The sequence below is a fragment of the Neofelis nebulosa genome, chromosome 4, assembly GCF_028018385.1.
Source record: "Neofelis nebulosa isolate mNeoNeb1 chromosome 4, mNeoNeb1.pri, whole genome shotgun sequence".
Classification (NCBI taxonomy): Eukaryota; Metazoa; Chordata; class Mammalia; order Carnivora; family Felidae; genus Neofelis; species Neofelis nebulosa.
Genome location: NC_080785.1, coordinates 82,693,640 through 82,714,407, shown reverse-complemented (window position 1 = coordinate 82,714,407; position 20,768 = coordinate 82,693,640). Strand labels below are relative to the sequence as shown.

At 36.9% G+C, this 20,768-nt stretch overlaps 1 protein-coding gene across 6 annotated transcripts in view; it reads right to left on the bottom strand.

The window, feature by feature from the left end:
• The window catches only part of PCLO (piccolo presynaptic cytomatrix protein), a 442,587-nt gene that overhangs the window by 61,852 nt on the left and 359,967 nt on the right, over window positions 1-20,768 (bottom strand). For 3 of the 6 annotated variants that reach the window (XM_058725251.1, XM_058725253.1, XM_058725256.1), the window contains 5 exons: window positions 13,107-13,200; window positions 11,175-11,246; window positions 8,567-8,747; window positions 6,754-6,948; window positions 5,380-5,562 (listed from right to left, as the gene is read on the bottom strand). In XM_058725251.1, coding sequence (XP_058581234.1) covers window positions 5,380-5,562; window positions 6,754-6,948; window positions 8,567-8,747; window positions 11,175-11,246; window positions 13,107-13,200 — 725 coding nt within the window. The remainder of the gene's footprint in view (window positions 1-5,379; window positions 5,563-6,753; window positions 6,949-8,566; window positions 8,748-11,174; window positions 11,247-13,106; window positions 13,201-20,768) is intronic. The other 3 variants (XM_058725252.1, XM_058725254.1, XM_058725255.1) reach the window with 3 other exon arrangements.

Sequence of the window (20,768 nt, the reverse complement as noted above, 5' to 3'; positions counted from 1 at the left end):
CTTAAACATTTATGTTTTTCTTTGATTTGTAATATCAATATTTTGATGAGATACTGTTCAAGTTACTAATTTAATTAATTTTCATCCTTCAGTATCTTTACAGAAATCTTTGCCTTTCAGTATCTTAAAATACATCGAGGTATAAAGCTATGGTTATCTACATTAATCCTATTCACATATCTAAACGACTCAACACCCCAATCATAATTCTGCATTTCTGATACAGTATGTTTTCATTTAATCAGTAAGTATTTCTTTTGGCTCCTCAAGGATTAATTGTATATTTACATATTCAACACAGCAATGAAATAAAAAGAAAAGAGGGTATTTCCAGAGTCTGGCTCAGTACACATTCCTTTCGTCCTATCCCATTCACTAATTCCACCCCCCACTTCCCAATTATCTTGCACAATGGAGAATGGGTGAAAGATCATGGTTTTAGATAATGTAATACATGCGGATGAAAAGTGGAAAAAACCAAGTAATTCGTGGATAGGTTTCTGGATTTAGGCAAGACTGTCACGTAGCCAGATGGTGCTTTGGCATTCCTCTGCCTCTCCTTAGGTGGCATTTCCCGTGGTTCCATGATCCCTCCTACCCAGGTGATAACACCCCCAGCCCCATGCTCATATTGTACCCTCTGTCCAAGGTCCCGCACTGTGTCCCCATCAGCCTTCTCATGCTTCATGCTTCTCATTTCTTTCCTCCATCAGCATTTACTTGCCTGTCTCATTTCCTCAGGGTCCTGCTCCCTGGTGGTAATTTGATAAATTAACTTTTTGAAAATAATTTCTTCAAGCCTAAGTAGTTTGCATTTAAAAAATTAAGTTTAACTTTGTTAAAGATGTGTCATAAATAGCATTTAAGGGACTGTGGCATGTTACAATTAGATCATGTATTATTACTCACATCCAATTATATAGGCCCAGAGCTATATCATTTGACTAAGGTGGAGAAGTACTGAAATTAAGTTTGATACCTAGATGGGCCATTTGGTCTTGGAATTCATGGCAGATGAAATGGACATATAAATCCCCAGTGTGAACCAGACATGTGGATGGCTCAGTGCAGACCCATAGCAATTACTGGAAAAGAACAAAAGTACCCAGTGATGGTAGATCAGCGGATTCATCTTTGTGAATAAATATCCATAACCAAGAGACCGTGTCTCATGGTCAGGGCTATACATTTACTCTCTGTGACTTTGCATGTATAGCAGAGAGATTTCTGGCAATAAATGTCAAATAACTACTGAAATAGTTGAAAATGCATCATCAATCATTCTATGAAAATCTGGCATCTCTTAAATAAAACAAAACTTTAGAAGAGCATTTTGATCTTTACAGACAACAAGGAAAACCCTCACCCCCAGAGAAATAAGCACAGAACTTTGAAAGCTGAAATTATACAATTTGATCCCCTCAGATTTTGTTGGATGCTTGCTGTGTTCACATCATTACAGTTTCAATTTTGTTTCCATTGTAAACTACCCAAAGTTGTATTTCAGCTTTTTTACATGAACACATTGAAATGAGGAATGCAAATCTGTTTTTATTAACCTCTTACATACGTGAATGAAGACTTCACTTCCCAATGAACTCACTTTGATTTCTCTTCTGATTTCTCCTTGACTTCCTTTTGGACCCTGTCCTTCCCAGAAACAGAGAATGCTAAATTCTTTCTGACCAAAAGGAACCATCAACCTCCAGTCAGAAGAGAATGGGACACTGATTAGCTACCACCTTCTGTAACCAACAATCCCTTCTACTCCCAGTGCCCACCCAGCTTCCCAGCCCAGCCACTCCCTGCCACTTGCCCAAGAGAGCACCTCCCACAGAGTGATGGCTTAGAAAGAGTTCACCACGGCAACGTGCAGATATGAAACTCTTCTTTGACAGCTGCTGAAAGTGAGCCTGACTGAAAGCGGAGTTTCCAGCAGTGAGGTCTCTGGAAGTAGGTTTCAGGCTATTCTCCTATAACTCGGCCACACTTACGAATGCTTAATCTTAATTCCCTTGCACAATTTACTCCATGGTTCATCTGCTCCCCTAACCTCTCCAACCCATTCCAGTGGCCCTTAACTCATTGCCCGGGGCGGAGGGACATTTCTCTTCAGCCTGTAGTACTGGTTCTAAAGTTACAACTCACCTAAAATCTTAGTAGCAAGCAAAAATAGCTCAGAAATTTCAAAATGCACTTAAAATGTGATATATTTGGGGTCAACTAAGTTCATGTTTAAGGTTTAAGGAATGCTTCCATTTGTTTTAGTTTGAGCATGGTTTAGAGAAAACTGTTTTCTAAAACTCTGCTCTTTGGTTGCTCCCACCTTCTGAAATGGCACAGCTTGTGTTCAGCCAAACCAACTGGCTTGGAAAAAAACCCATTTGCAGGGATTTCTAAACACAAAAGAGTTGTTTAGGCATCAGGATTATCTGGCGCAATCTGTCTAATCTTTCTCTTCAGGTTTCCCAGCGTGCACCTAAACCCCGGAGGGAGAAAGTTCTCTCTGGCTCACTCCATAATTCTTTCTTGACCCATATTTTATGCTACTCCAAGCAAAAATCTGCTGAGAGGCTCACAAATATATATATATATATATATATATATATATATATATATATATATACACACACACACACACACACACACACACACACACACACACACATATATTTGAACGGCTCTTTAGGGACGATTTTGTCACCCTTGATAGAAATGATTACAGATGTACACAGAGCCTTACAGACTCTGCTTACTGCCACACTGGGCTTATGCATGACAGGGTTTTATTTCCTTGTTTGTGGCAGCTTTACTCTCAGCCTTCAGAAAAGAGGGTCATGTAGGTACAGTAAGTCTAAATTGTACTCTGCCATCATTTCTAGCAAACTCTAATCGTTTGTAAGAAGTGGAACAATAAATAACATATATGTAAATGACAATTGTCTTTATTGAAAGAAGAGTTTGATTTCAAAGGAGACAAAGTATTAAAAAAGCAAAGGTTTAGGCCTCGTAGCAAGGGTCAGGTTGCAAATTCTAGGAATTTCTGGGTGTGTATTTTACCCGTGATCCTAGCCATCTCTCTGCTCACTCAGAAGAAAGGGATAAGGTTATCTTCAGTGAAGACCTCATCTACTAGGTGTGATCAAATGAGAAGATGGCTGACAACATACTTGGTATAATGTGAAGAACTATTCAAATGAAGGGCAGGATTATCAGAAAGCAGATGGGACTATATGGACTCCATTGTGAGGTTTGAAATGGAAGGCTTTTATCTGAACACTTAAAATTAATAATACTTATGTATGCGGTTAGAGAATAGGAACTCGTTGGCTCTTCGTACGTTTACATCTCAGACCAGTTTTTCTAAGCTTTCAACTAATGGCACAGCATTTTATATAATTCGATCCGACAGCATGTTTACCACTAGTTGTTTGGCAAAATGCATGGCTGAATTATATTCTTGGTGCATTTACGGTAGCAGGGAAATAATTATGTTTCACAAAATAGGGCACTTTCTTTATCGCCTGCTAATACAAAATTAAACAAGAAATGTTCACCACGGCATGTTGTCTTGATTATTTCAGTACAGAATGACTTCAGTATTCAGTCACGGCACCTTAAATGTATATGAATATCTGTTACAGCATTATTCAAATAAAGGGAACTAAAAGCATTTTGCTATAGATTTTAACCATATCTAGAAAAAACTCAGACAAAATATTCTATAGCAATACTTAAATCACGATCATTAAAAATAGAGTGTGAAATAAGGGAAGCATTTGACTACTGTGACCTTTATCATTATGGACTATCTGAAGTAAGAAAATGAGTAACATTAAGAAATCTACTGAACTTATCTGATGGAAGAAAAAGTCACAGGTGGGATTTTAAGTACTTTTGGAAAGTACTGGTAAGCTAAGTAGAAAGGGTAACCATGCAGAGGTGATAATCACCAGGCTAACTTAGAAAACATCACTATGTTTTATGCCACAGGTACTTTCCACTGTCCCAAAATATCTGATTCGTTGGAACAAGAAACTATTATAAACTTTGGTTTTCAGAGAATAAAGAGAAATGCAATAGGAAAGTATAAGGCTTGATTTTAATTTGGTGACAAGTAGAGAATCATAAAATCAAGTACTTTAGGGCTAGAAGGGACATAACGGGGCACTAGTATCCTATTAAAAAACAACAACCTTCATTTTATCAATGTTTTTGAACTCAATTCAAAGACAGTTTTATAATCACCCTCATTTGATTTTTGTCACTGGCACTAGCACTCTTTCTTGGGAAAAACTGCAGGAATGCTGGGGTCAAGTTAGGGATGGATGCAAACTTGCTTTCCTTTCTGAACACAGCTATGGAATCAAGTTTACATACACCCCCCCAGAGCGAGGGCTCATGGGATTTGTCTTCCTCCAAACAGAAACCTGGGAAGACCGCAGAGTAGATCAGATGTTCGAGCAAGACATAGCAGAAGCATCACTGGGCAGCCCAGCCCCTATCACTTACTTACATGTTTATGTACACTTGGTGCTTATTTGGCAGTAATTTTCCACCTAGCTAATAATGTTTCAGACATAAAACTTTGTTCTGCTCCCCACATGGTCTATCATTAGAGATCTCACTAGCAATGGAACAAGAACTATAAATACTCTATTGCAAGGAATCAAATGAGAAAGCAAAAACTGACACACTCATTTTAAGCTGCATCATATAACAATGGCTCAGAACCCAGTAGTTTATGAATGAAATAAAGATACTTTATTTATTACACAGGCACTTGGATATTCACATGCCCAACACATCTGATACACTTAACAACTATGGAAACATGAGTGGAAAATCTCTGTTTGTAGGATCAAGAGAGAACTTTCACCATGTAAAGGTGAATTAGTGCATTAACAATTTTTCCCTTACTTTCCTCTAAGAATTTCCAAAATCCACTGAATTTTTAAAAAGTTACACTTGAAATAATATGCAACAGACACTGATCTACATTCCAACTGGTATGCTAGTTCGAATTTTGAGCAGTTTAAACTTTTATCACAATGCAACATATTTATAGTCATGCTTGAACAGATTAGGTTAGTAGCATGCATTCCATTCTGCAATATGAATATTGTTAATCTATTTCCCAACAGAAGTCAAAAGATGCCCAGTGCATAGAAAAATACAAATCACCGTAGTCAATATATCATGGGACTGATTTGGGGACTTACACAGCGACGAGGAAGTCCTGAAATGCCATGCCCACAAAAGCACATTAAAAAGGGGATAAACATATTTTATCAGACAATGTCTAAAAATTAAAAGAGGAAGGCTTTAAATTTGGGGGATGTTCTCGCTGTGTGCTTTGAATAGCGCCTTTCTGCTCACCTCCTTCTGGCTTGACTGGTCCATCAGACATCACCTTCCTGAGGGCTAGCTGGCTTTGGTCTTGGTTGCCATTGGCTGGTGGAGGCAGATTATCAGACTGAGTTCTTTGAATGGGGAGGATTCCTGCTATGCTGTGTCTGTGCTGCTTCCTGGCATGATTAGACTGACCGCTTTTATGTGCTGCTGTGGCAGTGTGGGTGAAATGGAAACCCAGAGTATGTATCCTCAGATGGAACCAGCTTAAATGTTACTCATGCAAACAGAAGTGATATTTTGCTCTCTTTAAATAAGGTGGGTTTTCAAATGCCAAAATGACACCACATGCATAGCACTAAGGGGGTTAAAACTGGCTGTTTCTTTGCAAATGAAGACTTTGGGACGTGGGGATAACATCAGTCTATGTCCATTGTCTGGCTGATGTCTCTTGGAAGGAACAGTGCACCTCCATTTGTAAAATCTCTGTTCTTACTAAGTTTTGATATATCAGTTGACTACATTTTCATAAATTAAATGAAAATACAGCAGTAAAGATGGGTGGATTGTTATTCTTTAATTGATATCTTGACTGTCCTAGGATCCCCAATGGTTAGGAAAAAAGTAACCAATAAATTCGCTGTTATCATACGCAAAGTGTGATCCAACGAAATGGACCCCAGTGTGTTCCTTAAGGAGGTCACACTGCCTCATCACATATGTTTATACATATATTAATATTATGTAATTTTTTGGAAATATGAGACATGATTTTCTTCACAGATTTTTTTTTTTTGTCAAACGATTAGCAAGTGTCCCACATGGAAAGCTACAATACTTCACGTGCATAATTCATTAAGGTATTTAAGCTTGAAGTGTCTTTTCCCGCTCCAGGTTCGAGAATTTGCCTGCTGGTGGTATTACTCTTCTGCCCCCAATTTTGGAATGTTTTCCGAGAATCTCACTTCCAATCTGCTCTAACTGCTCGGGTGTGTGCTTTTTTGGTGTAATGCCTGAAAAACTGGCAGTCACGTGTGCTTATAATCCCTGTACTCGAAAGGATATTTAAAGTGCACACACAAAGGACACACAACATTGCGTTGTCTGCAAACATCACGGACACAGCTACCAAGTACTATGAGCCAGGTTGGATGGATGGTGGAGACAAAGGGGAAACAGCCAGTTTTATTGCGGTCCACGTCAATTAAAAAAAAAAAAAAATTAAATAAGAGAGAGAGCATATATATGTATCAGTACTGTCCTTACACAGACAAAGGGACAGAGAACGGAGTGAGCGGGATGTGCCAAAACACAGAAAGCAGACAGGGAAGGACAGCAGGGAAGGAAGGCAACAGATGAACATTAAGCTGCCATGCTGAGGAATTTATTTGCGTCTTTTACTTGGTTGCAGGCGGAGCTGTTGCACTGCGGCTTCGGCAGCGGCTATGGCAGCCCCTGCATCTTCCAGGTGGGTCTGGGTGACGCTGGTTTTGCTCTGGCTGCGAGACGGTCCATGAGAGCGGAGGTGACCTTCGGAGGAGGATTTCGAGCTACCAGGACTACTGTGGGATTTCTCAATGGTGGGAACCTGCATGTCTGGTTACAAAAGGGTGAAACAGGAGTTAACATGGCTCCAGCATTCCTCCCATCGAGCCCGGCCTCACGTCATTTGCAACTGTCTAAGATTTATGTTAATGCCGCTGCCTGTTGGGCTTACTTATGCAACTGCTCCCTACTCGGCAATGTGATTAAACATTTGGGAAGCCGTGTGGGGGAGGGGAGTCAAGAGGATGATAATGTTGAGAAGAGAGAAGTGTGAGAAGAGGAAATACATCTGACTATCCTCACGTAAATGAATTATGGTAACTTATCCTTTTAGCAAGCAACTGCCGATTCAAGTAGGGACCAGGCAGGAGACGATAGGCTGACACTACCACAGAGGAGTTTTAAGTAAAAATGCAGTGAATTCCTGGACGAAGGGGCATGAGTCACTATAGGACACATCAAGTGTGGGGACTGTAGAATCATGTCTCGAGTGATTTTAGAGAATGTGGACTATAGATCCCACATTGACTATGGCAGTCAGAGGGAGAGAAGTCTTTATGCTAATGATCTTCTAGACCGTTAATCAGGGCAGAGTTGTTCTGGAAGTGGAATCCATAAATGATCTATAAAGCTCAGTCATAAGTCATATCTGTAGCACGCATGGGAGTCCGTGGTTTATCAGATCAACTCAGTGTCCTACTGGACTTGGCCTCGTGGTTTTCCATCAACTAGAACACATGCAATTGGGACCCATTCCTTTCTAATGTGCAAAGAACCACTTTTCAATGTGATGTACTTTCCGAGAAGAGAAGGGAGCAAGACTCAGGTCCAGTATAAAAAGTTATAGTTGATACTTGTACATAGTTCAATATATCTAGGGAAGATACTACATGGTTATCTCATACAGGTAGTAACTCGGTTTATGATGAAGATTCATGTGTCGTAGGATAATTGGCAATAAACCTCTCAAAGGAAAATCTCATTCAAATGGGAATTCTGTGTGTATTGCCCAAACCGATGTATAACATTATTATTTCAAAAAATAATAATCAGAGTTTTAAAAAAAATCATAGAATTAGCTTGAGGCCAACATTTAGGAAAGGTTTAAGTAAATTTCAACATACCAATTGTTGTGATGACATGGGGAAAATGTTCTTGATATGACAAGTAAAAATCAGGATGCAAAATTATGTATAGCTTACATATATATATATAATATGTGAATAAGAAAATACCTATGAAAAAATAGGGGTTTAAACAATTAGAAGAAATCTGCATCAACGGTAATAATGAGTATGTCTCGTCAATGAACTGTTGAGGATTTTTATTTTTCTCTACGGAATAACCCAACACATTTTATAAAATCATAGTATCATGGAATCTGAGAGGAAATAACCCAACAGCTCATATAGCCCAAACTCCTCCATTATCCTGCTTCAAAACCAGAGTTAGGTGAAGATCGCCAAGTAGTAAACCTAATTATGGGCTGATCGAGACTAACGCCCTTTACTCCTGATTCCATATCAGTCACTCTTTGCATGACATTATATTACATACTTTCCAACAGAATCCAACATTTTAAAATAAATTACATCTACAGGCATTCATATTCAGAAGTTACTAAGTGAACAAGGAGACAAAAGCTTTTTCTACTTGAAATGTCTCCTACCCTTGGATGGGTCAGGGAAGATACCATGGCTTCTGCTTTTGATGACAGATGGCTTTGGAGGCTGCTGGCTGCCCTGACTGGAATGAGACTTGCCATGATCGAGGCTTTCAGTCTGTTCTTTGAGAGAATACCATCTAGGAGTGTTATCAAGGTGAGATGTGCTAGATAAATCAATCAGTACCTGAAAAACAATGCAGGAAGTCAATGAGGTTGATATAATTCACTCATTACTCTCTTCTGTGACCTGAAATTTATTCATGGATATAAGATACAGTATGACGTTGAGGACGACCAGGTTGTCTTCCTCATGTTTCTTTACGCATGACATTGGGAACCATGCCCTGTGCATCATAGATGTCTAATAAACACTTGGTTAAATGGAACTGTATAAAATCTCAGACTATTATTTTGGAGATGATGTAAAAAGGTAGACTTGCAATTCTTCATGAAAGAAAACTTTCTTTTCTGAAATGAACACATTCTAGTACTAAATTTGGATCTTTTGTTTTTCTAACTTGGATATCATTTTTAAAGATTGGTTTTAGTTATGAGAGGGACAAAATAAAAAAGAATGGGCGATTTGCAAATTACTAACTTATTCCCTGTATTTTAAAACATACTTTAGTTGATCTTTGAAATAGGGGTATGACTAACAACTTAACGATGAGAAAGCACTGTGTCATGTTTTAACTGGCAGCATTTTCTTTCTTTCTTTCTTTCTTTCTTTCTTTCTTTCTTTCTTTCTTTCTTTCTTTCTTTCCTTCCTTCCTTCCTTCCTTCCTTCCTTCCTTCCTTCCTTCCTTTCTTTCTTTCTTTCTTTCTTTCAACATTTATTCATTTGTGAGCATTTTCTTTCTTTCTTTCTTTCTTTCTTTCTTTCTTTCTTTCTTTCTTTCTTTCTTTCTTTCCTTTCTTTCTTTCTTTCTTTCTTTCTTTCAACATTTATTCATTTGTGAGCATTTTCTTTCTTTCTTTCTTTCTTTCTTTCTTTCTTTCTTTCTTTCTTTCTTTCTTTCTTTCTTTCTTCTTCCTTCCTTCCTTCCTTCCTTCCTTCCTTCCTTCCTTCCTTTCTTTCTTTCTTTCTTTCTTTCTTTCTTTCTTTCTTTCTTTCTTTCTTTCTTTCTTTCTTTCTTTCTTTCTTTCTTTCTTTCTTTCTTTCAACATTTATTCATTTGTGAGAGACCGAGAGAGACAACGCAAAAGCTGGGGGAGGGGCAGAGAGAGAGGGAAACAGAAACCTAAGCAGGCTCCAGGCTCTGAGCTGTCAGCACAGAGCCAGATGCAGGACTTGAGTTGGACACGGGGCTCGAACCCATGAACTGTGAAATCATGACCTGAGCCCAAGTTGGACTCCTAAGCGAATGAACCACCCAGACTTCCCAGCATTTTTTTCTTTCTTAGTGATTCGTAAGTAATAGTGCATTTTAGACTTGCTGGCATTTCAGATTTGATGAGACATAAAATAATGAGAACCAACACAATGGATATATGCTCTAAATTCATGTGAACAATCAATTTTAAAAACAACAATAAATCAGTTTTCTGAAATGGGACATTAAGTCAGATATAACAGTGCATCCTAGAACTGTCCGAAGGTCAAGACTATTCCCAGTGGCTGTACTAGCATGAGACTGCAATTAAAGGTCAAATGGTCTAGTTTTGATGGGAAAGAGAAATACAGAGTCTAGGAACCAAACAAGGTCTCACATCACCTAGACTACATAACAGTTTCCTATGATTTCTGGGAAGGGACATCATATTGTCTAGGTGTTATTTTTTTAAGAGATGGTTTATTTTTCTTTATTTTTTTAATGTAATTTATTGTCAAATTGGTTTCCATACAACACCCAGGGCTCATCCCAACAGGTACCCTCCTCAATGCTAATCACCCACTTTCCCCTCTCCCTCACCCCCCATCAACCCTCAGTTTGTTCTCTGTATTCAAGAGTCTCTTATGGCTTATTTTTTAACATTAGTTCACAACTTCTGTTTTAGCAAAGATCACTAAATAAAATATATATTTTTGGAAAAATGATAGATGAAAACAAAAACAAACCAAAAATGCAGAATCTGACCACTGTGCCAGAGTTCATTAATGAGGTTAGATTTCATGTGAATTTACATAAAATCCCTTTTTATTGTCTTCTCCTACTTCTAGTTTTGCCTTGTAAAATATTTTGAGAGTTTTCACGGGATACTTCAAAGAAATAAGAATGTAAAATGTCACATAAAGTCAATGATACATTCAGTGAGGAATAGCGACTCAATAACCTGAAAATGCAATTTAAAAATCTAGCTCATTTTATAAAGTTTATTTCAAAATTTTAACATAATCATTTGGATTCACAGCATGATTATATATCTCCTATGAAAACAATTACTAGTTCATCTTGCAAATTATTTATAAAGTACATCAAATGGTAAAGTGAAGACCATTTCTCAAGTTACTATTCATCAACTGAAAAGAATGAATCAGGAAATACATTCTATCCACTGAAGGGCTTTAACCAAAATGGTTATCTTATAAACTTAAGAAATACGCTTGCATCAAGCTCTAATTGGTGGTTCATAATGAAAGCGAATAAGGAAAAGGAAATCAGATGCTCACCTCACCAAGAAAGTCATTGGAAGAAAATCTATCATAATCCCAGACGGTCACCTCCAGTGTTTTCTTCTTGAGCTACAGTTTAAATCAAAATGTCATTAACCCCATTCCTCATCATAAATTTTCATCACACTCTATTATAGATTCATTTACTTTCACTTCCTTGAAGTGTATAAAAGGACTTCAAATTCATCTAAAAATGTGGGTTCATATTAAATAGTATGTGAGGGGCGCCTGGGTGGCGCAGTCGGTTAAGCGCCCGACTTCAGCCAGGTCACGATCTCGCGGTCCGTGAGTTCGAGCCCCGCGTCAGGCTCTGGGCTGATGGCTCGGAGCCTGGAGCCTGTTTCCGATTCTGTGTCTCCCTCTCTCTCTGCCCCTCCCCCGTTCATGCTCTGTCTCTCTCTGTCCCAAAAATAAATAAAAAACGTTGAAAAAAATTAAAAAAAAATAAATAGTATGTGAAATACCAATGGTTTTATAGTCAAACCTAGTGTTTGCTCGTAAGAGACCTCAAAGTTTTACTCATTTCTTGTTATTCTAACACTCCCCTCAGATTTTAAAAATTAAAAGCAGAATCCATAAATGCTCTTTAAATACATGGAATTCATAGGTTGCAAAACTGTCTAGGTAATTTAGATAAAATATTTGGATCAGAGGCTTTTGGTTTTAATAAATCATCGAAAGACGTAAGTAGCATTGCCTTATTTCTGCAGGTAAATTTAACTTCTTTTAAATTCAAGAACCCAGATTACAATTTATACCTAGCTTCAACTTCACAATCACATCAGAAATCTTCCAGAGGACAAATCCTAAACCTCCTTTATAATCTTTGGGCTAGTCATCTGTATGTCTTGGTCTGTACAGTTTAGCTTCACAATGTCAGACTTACGAGGCCTCAATTTAGAGAAGACAGAGAATTCCTAAAATGTTGTCTGGTACAATAATACATTTTTTAAAGTTTATTTACTTATTTTGAGAGAGGGAGAGAGAGAGAGAGAGAGAGAGAGCACACAAGTGGGGGAAGGGCAGAGAGGACAGACAGAATCCCAAGCTAATAGCACAGAGCCCAATGCCAGGCTCAAATGCACAAAAAGTGAGATTAATACCTGAGCCAAGGTCAAGAGTCAGATGCTTAATTGACTATGCCACACAGACGCCTATCAATAATATATTTATATACACTAAAATCTTTTCTTTGTATTGTTTATGAAAGTCAAATATAGCTAAGTATTACTTTTATAATATACATATCAAATCATTATGGTGTCTAACATTACCTTATACAATGTATTACATCAATTATATCTCAATAGAACTGGAAAAAAAAGAAAAGAGATTGGCCAAATTAAAAAAAAAATGTTTATTTATTTTCGAGACAGAGACAGAGTATGAATGGGGGAGGGCTAGAAAGAGAGGGAGACACAGAATCCGAAGCAGCCTCCAGGCTCTGAGCTATCAGCACAGAGCCTAACGCAGGGCTTGAACTCATGGACCATGAGATCATGACCTGAGCAGAAGTTGGACACTTAACCAACTGAGCAACCCATGTGCCCCTGAGATTGGCCAAATTTTAAAAAAATGTACAGCCAGTTGGAAAAATGGTTTCCTTCAAAATATGACAAATATGGCCTAGTCTGTTGAACTATTTACATTTTGAAATAACTTGAATAATATGAAATAATTTGGTGGAAAATGTTCCACTGGTCTTATGTCTTTGCTTATTTTTTGGCTGTTTTGTCAAAATGCCCATGTTTACATTCATGGGATCTTTGAACTGTACCCATTTCCTTTCACTGGCTACCTTTCTCATATATATTTTACTCATTTCTTCTTGCCTGTGTGACAAAATTGATAGACTACAATCTTTAATACTTTTGCCATTGCTATTCTTATATTAGCCTAAATCTGTCACAGAAAACAATCATTGCATACCTGTTCCATGGAGATACTTTTATAAATTACTGTTTGATTCCATTCAGGATTAAGACTTTTTTGAACATATTTAGTCCTCCTCTTGTACTCAGCACTGAATTAGAAACCAAAAAACAAACAAACAAACAAACAAACAAAAAGTTACATTGATTATTCACCTTAACTGATGACTTCATAGTTAACAGGAAGGTCGTGCAGACATTTTAAGATGATACTGTGTGTTAAGTCATTATGCAATCATCTCCTCATCTTACCATCTTAAGCCTTATTTTAAATTGAGTAAAAAATGACAATTTAAGAACATGTTGGATGCCTTTGGTTTTATTTGCCCTGAAGTAGTTTTTTAAAGAAAAGCTTTAGGTGTTCCAGCTATACTGTAATTTTGGAAATCTTTCCCAAGAGATAATTACATGAACTATATGGTAACATCTATACTTGACATCAATCAACTGATGGGATTGAACTATCATTGTTGCTATTAGCCAATGTTACCCCACAGAGAAGGCCTTTATCTAATCTTCACTGCCTTTTTCCTGAATTTTCTGCCTAGCCTTCAATCTCAGGTCCTAGAGATCTCAGGTCCAGCACTTCAGTGCTGATGGGCACCAGAGTCCTGAAAACCAGCATACTCGTCTGGAGTTCTTTCATGTGCCTTGACTTTACGAGGTGGCTTTTCTAAAAGGACTGGATCCTCTCCCTGGGTTTGGTGGTGTGTGTTCCCAGCTATGGGCAGACTAACTCTTGCTAGTTCCTGGTCTCATGCGCTCCACTTCCTGGAATGCCTCTTACTGTTTCGCAGGCACAGTCTACCCTATCCATTCTAGACAGGGCTATTGAGAATCAAGCTCCAGTGCATCCCACCTTCAGAATGTCTTTCTTCTGTCTCTGGCTTTTTTCTCTTTCTTACCAGCATATGCAGGGGCAGTAATTCACAACATTGCATACTGGGATTAGCTAGGAATCCGAGTTCTAAGGCTGCAAAGAGGGCAACCGGCCGTGCACCCATATCTCCTTGCCTGGCACCTCCGAAGAGATCCTCATCTAATAGGTCTGGGGTGATGCTTGACTATCAGAATTTTTAAAATCTTCTGGGTAAAACTAATGTGCATCCAAGGATGAGAACCACTGAACTCATGTTTCCCAGGACCTCCTATTTCAGCCATGGTGAACTGAATCCAAATTAAGAAATAAAGCATCGACCTTCTCTCTTCTAACCAACTCATCTGTACAAAAATAAAAGCTGGATTTGACAATGTTTTTATTCAAGATAAATTGCAAATAATTTTGGGGAAGTGTAAATGCAATGATTTGAAAACATAGGAATTGTCATGTATTGTAGATAGTATAAATTGATACATACTTTTTACCTGAATTTAGATGGATTTTAGATGAAACTGGTGAAGTTTATGTACCCAAACCCCCAGCAAATTCTACTTTGACTTATTCCACTTCTATCTAGAGAAATTCCCCTGTGCACAGGGAATGTGTTCTCCTCACCTGTGCACAAGGAATGTGCTCAAGAACATTCACCGTAACATTATTTCTAACAGCATATTAATATGATATATACAATATATTCATTCAGTAAAATAGCAGCAGTTAAAATGAATAAAATACACCTCCATATATCAAGACAGATAAATCTAGAAAAAAGTTAAGCAAAAAATTTGCAGAAGGATAACTAAAGTAAGTTATTATGATTTAAAATTAAAATCATGTGAGCTAATACAGTAAACTATGTATACATGTATATATAATAAAAATATATTAATATCATAAGTCAGCTTGGGAATTATAGGTATTAAATTCTATTTAGTAGTTTTCTCAGGTGGACAGAGGAATGGTTTCAGAGGGTTTCAGAGGGTACACACAAAATGTTTTTTAATAAAAAAATCTGGAGCCTGTATAGCAGAATATTAAAATTTGATAGAACCGAATATCAAAAACAGAGGTATTTGTTATTGTCTATAATTTTCAGTTTGAAATATTTTCCAGTAAAACTTGAAAATAACTTTGGTAGGCTATGTGTCTTTATATCTTATGTTTTTGGTTTTTTTAAATGTTTTTATTTATTTTAGAGAGAGAGAGAGAGAGGGAAAGAGGGAAGAGAGTGAGAGCCAGCGGGTTACAGGCAGAGAGACAGGAACAGAGAACCTGAAGCAATGTAGGGCTTGAACTCATGAACCATGAGATCATGACCTAAGCCCAAGTCAGATGCTTAACCGAATGAGCTACCCAGGAGCCTGAATTTTTTTTTTTTTTAATGATGACATCAGAAGAATGAATGTGAGCACTTTCAAGATAATAACAAGCCTTGGTAGCTACTTTAGAATTCATGGCTATTTCTCTAGGCAGGTATACTTAGAAGAAAAACATATGGTAGTCTGACTTTTAAAAATTCTATTTGTTTTGAACTATTTGTTTGTTATCAAGGTAATGAGATCATGGGGAAACATTAAGGATAAAATTCATGGGGCGCCTGGGTGGCTCAGTCAGTTAAGCGACTGACCGGCTCAGGTCTTGATCTCACAGTTCGTGAGTTTGAGCCCCACGTCAGGCTCTGTGCTGACAGAGCTCAGAGCCTGGAGCCTGCTTCCGATTCTGTGTCTCCCTCTCTCTCTGCCCCTCTCCCGCTCATACTCTGTCTCTCTTTCTCTCTCAAAAAATTAAAAAAAAAAAAATTAAAAAAAAAAAAAGGATAAAATTCATAATACAGTAAATAGCAGAAAATTATTTTTTTCAATGCTGAATAATTCAATGCATCATATTTTAAAAAGATGGGAATTAATGTCAAACGTAAACTCCAGTACGTTCTTGAAAATTCTAGATATTGTCAATATATGTGAAAATGGTCTGTATTATTATAATGTCTGGAAAAGGATTTATTAGTCATCATCTTTTCTGAATCTATGAATATGGATAATTGTTACCACAATTTTTCACGTTTTTTTCACATATACATTTTTTAAAAGTTCTTGGTTTGTGGGTGAAAAGCAGTTTATAAAGTAAGCACATTAAAATAAAAACAGCTAACATTCATTAAATGCTTAGTTTTTCTCAGGCAGAGTTCTAAATGCTTTTTATGTATTAGCTCATTTAACCCTCGTGGTAATTCTGTGAGACAGGGTAGAAAAAACTGAAAATCAGTGGAATTAAGGGCTGTTGGGAAGGTGGCATAGTTATTAACTGGCAGGACTATGATCCAGACATAGGGAAACTGACTGGTTGCTCTTAAATGTGAGCTATATGTACTTTTTTTGTGAACTTGATTAGGTTCACAAAATCTGAATAAGCCACCAGTTTCTTAATTTCAGGCTTTATCAGCTGCAGTACCTTGTTTGTCTTCTTTACCAAATAATCTAAAGTCCTTCCCTTCAATTTAGATATATAGATTTCCTATATATGTAATATAAATTTTATACAATATGTGTGTATATAGACACATACAGAAAATTAGGCAAGTTTTAGAGGTGTTTAGGGAAATTCTGAATAGTATATCCCAGGAGAGTGTTGTGGAACCAGGGATAATTACCATAAATATTTCTTTTTGCCCAGATACACTCGGGAATAACCCAAACTGGCAGAATTCTATGTTATTAATGAATTTGATTCTTTAATTCTCTCCAGACTCGATGTGTCCATTTCCTTTAGGATTATTGTCAGTAAACACAACTGGCCTCCACTCTTCCTGGTTGAGCTGTGTAAAGGATAAGGAAATCCTTTGCAGTTTTTTTGTACTTGAATTTTATGACACAGAGATGGTTGCACAAAGCCACTCCTTCAACAACACTTGTCTTTTTAACTACCATGTACCGACCACCTGGAGCATGATCTGATCGGGCTGTGTAGCCATCTCACACAAGTGAAAACTCTCCACACCTTCTCCCATCTGTATCAGAATCTGGATTTACAAGCTAAAGATGGTCAAGCAGAGGGACTCTTAAACGTGAGCATAAATGAGGGTGAGGAAAAAGTGGGGCTCCTTTTCTGTTTCCTTCTTCGTCCAGAAAACACACTATATTTCCTCCTGGGAAGATGGCAATAATGATATTAAATGAGGACAATGAGTCCATATCTGATAATCACAGAGGTTTTTTAACCAGGGAAAATAAAAAGTCAATTAATCAAGATGGGGCATGGGGCTAATAAAGAAAAGTTAACCTTCATCTCCTTGAAGTTTTGACTAATTTCTTTTCTCTTTCATTTTTTAATTTGACCAGTTATTTTCTCATGAGTAAATCTGCTTTTAAGACAGGCAGAAAAAGATATTTGAAATTCAATTATTCTTCCCTAAACTGACAGAAAACCAGTACTCTGAGTTTCTCTTTTTAATTTAAAAATATAGATGAGAAAGAAGAATGGGATATGATGGCTTCTTTCTATTTCACTCTCATAGAATTAAAATATTGAAGGTTTTTATTTCTTTTGTTTTATTTGGTTTTCCTTTATTGGAAATCATATATATATATATATATACACACACACACACACACACATACACACACATACATGCATACATATATATACACACACATACACACATACATGCATACATATATATACACACACATACACACATACATGCATACATATATATACACACACATACACACATAAAGACCATAGACATATATACACATACTTATATATAGAAACACACAACACACACATACATACACACATATACATATATATATATTTACTGAAAAAATACAGTAGGTCCAATAAAGAAACACACACACACACACACACACACACACACACACAATTTTTAATTACTCCTCTAAGGATTTTCCTTTAAATTAGAAAGAAGCTCATATCATATTCCATTTTATAAGCTCTATTGTTCTGTGCAGTAGTGTGTTTTTAGCACATCACTTTATTGCCCCCTGTGCTCCCTGAAGTCAGAGCTATGGTTGTTTGTCAACTGTAACCTTAGCTCCTAGCACAGTGTCTGGAACAGTCTGTGCTAAAGAAATATTTATTGGATGGATCCTTAAAACATGCTCCTACTTTTTTCCTCTTAAAATCCACTGAAATGAAACAAGTTTTGCCCTTTGAATTGTAAATGCACACAACAACTGTTCCTGATTTACATAGGTCTTAGAGGAAACAGTCTGATATGCTAACAAGGAGGTTTAGAGAAAGTCTAGCCAGGAATGGAACTTCAAGGTATTATGATAGCTAATATCAGCTTCAATCATAGCAAAGTCTCATAGTCTCATTAGTGGGAAAAGGTCTGCACTTTGTCAAACAGTGTAAAGATGGGATCCTTTGGATAAGCTCATTTCCATTTCCTAATTACCCAGGGACAACTTCTGAGTTCATGCACTCTTTGTGCTCTTTCCTGGTCTTTCTTTCACCTCATCTTGGTGCTGATGATTTGGGCTTCCAGAGCTTATGAGTATATTGATCCAAGGGTAGGAAGAGGAAATGAAAGGAGACCAGAAAATTGGACCAGTGAAATTCTTACCAGTTCACAGGACTTTTTTTTTTTTTAATTTTAACAATGACAGATGTATTACATTTTATTATTGAAGAAAACGAAGTTCAAAGTTGTTTAGTTTCCTATACAGTGATGTTAAATAATTTGGTGTAATGCTGTAGCCCAAGCTTTCTGTATCTCCTTTTTTGTATGGATAACTGACCACTGGCTACTTGACGTAGCCAATCATGAAATATGAATAATCCCACAACTTTTCTTTAATGTTTATTTACTTTTTCTTTTGAGAGAGAGAGAGAGAGAGAGAGAGAGCGCTCAAGCAGGGGAGGGGCAGAGGAATATAGGAATTATATATTCCTATATATATATTCCTATATATATATATATATTCTTATACATATATATATTCTTATATATATATATTCCTATATATATATTCTTATATATATATATATTCCTATATATATGTGTGTGTGTGTGAATGTATATATACTTCCTATACATAAATTATATATATTTGTATATAAACACATATCATAACAAATTTAGGCCAGTTTTAGAGTAGCTTAGGGAATTCTGAGTGGTATTACCCTAAGAGAGTGTAATTGTACATACTATTGGCAATAATATCAACTACCATTTATTGAGTTTATTACGTGCTGGACATTATGCTTATCACTTTTGGTGGTTTACTCTGTTTCACAAAATGCCTGGGAGGGGTGCTATTATTATTTCTATTTAGCAGAGGAGGAAATCATTTTAGAGAAAGCTTACAACTTCTAAGAGGCAGGGCTAAGATTCAAACCCAAGTTCTTCAGGACTTCACTCACTGGCTCCCTCAGCCAAAACTACAATATCAGTACCTTATCATTATAATTCCTTCTCACATCGACAGTTCTCAGAGATGATGAAAGTGACTTCTAAATGAAACATATAATGAGAAAGTGACTTCTAGATCTTTGAAATTGTGACCAGCACATCCTAGACGGTTTCAACCAGTATTCACATTTACAAAACACGCTCTCTTCTAAGTTAAATACAGACAATCATTGTCATTCTGACAACTACCCTCCACCCCTGTTTCTCTAGATAAATGATAGGAAGGTTCTGCATAAAGTGATTGATAATATATGTTCTAAAATGACATTATCTCTTTCAACCAGACTAATTTTGCCCATCAGTCTGAGAGATCTGGATGGCGTCCTGAGACAGCTAGCCGTAACAAGCAACCTTACAGAATATCAAATTTAGTGTTTGCCATGATTAAGTGGATGTAAGGAAACAAAAAAATTTCTGGCCACCAGAAAGGGTGTGGTGACTAATCCTATTCTTTACAATATTTAAATATCCAACTGCTATCAGGATCAAAATCAGAAACAACGTCTTTAGGGCCACAGCTTGCCAGAATTAGGAAATATGTGAAATGTTAATGTCACAGACAAAAACAAATCCTGTACCGTTAATATTTTGTGTGGGATTAAAATTCTCACCACCTTATTGCTACAGATGGTATAAGAGTCACCTCCCCAACTAAATAAATAACACACATAGTATATAATGTAATAAAATGTGCAAAAGAATGCTTCCAGTTATGTATCTAAAAGACACTCTTGGCTGACAATGTAATGATGTATCGAGTTATGAGCTCTCTTAGAAAACTGTTTCCTACTGTTGGCAAACAAAGAAGGATGCTCTTGTGTTGTTGTTAATGTGGGAGAGCAGGCAGGTTATGGCATCCTTTTGCACAGCAATACCTTGGTGGTGCAGAAGTTATAAAGACACGGAAATGTTTCAATATCAGGTCTAATTCATGGAAAAAGACTACAAAACTCTGGTCTTTAAGATGACATCTTAAAGTTCTGGACATCCAGAAGATCAGTTAATTTCTTTTGAAAGATGACTCTAGATTTTGTTTTTGTTTGGAATAGAAGACTCAGGAGCACTTAAGCCAGGGTTACCGCATGAGAAGCTAAATGTATTTTAGCGGACAAATTATATTTGAAAACTAGTTATATCTATATTGCAGGGTGATATTTCTTTATTCACATTTTTCCATTTTTAACGTTTTTTACTTTTCAATTTTCTACTGCACACATCTGCTAAGCCTATTTAGTAATGTAATCAGAGCGATTTTCTGGTAGCCTAATTCAATAGATACCAACATATAAAAAGATACAAATGAACTACAGGTGAATGTATATTTTCAAGTGTGTACATAT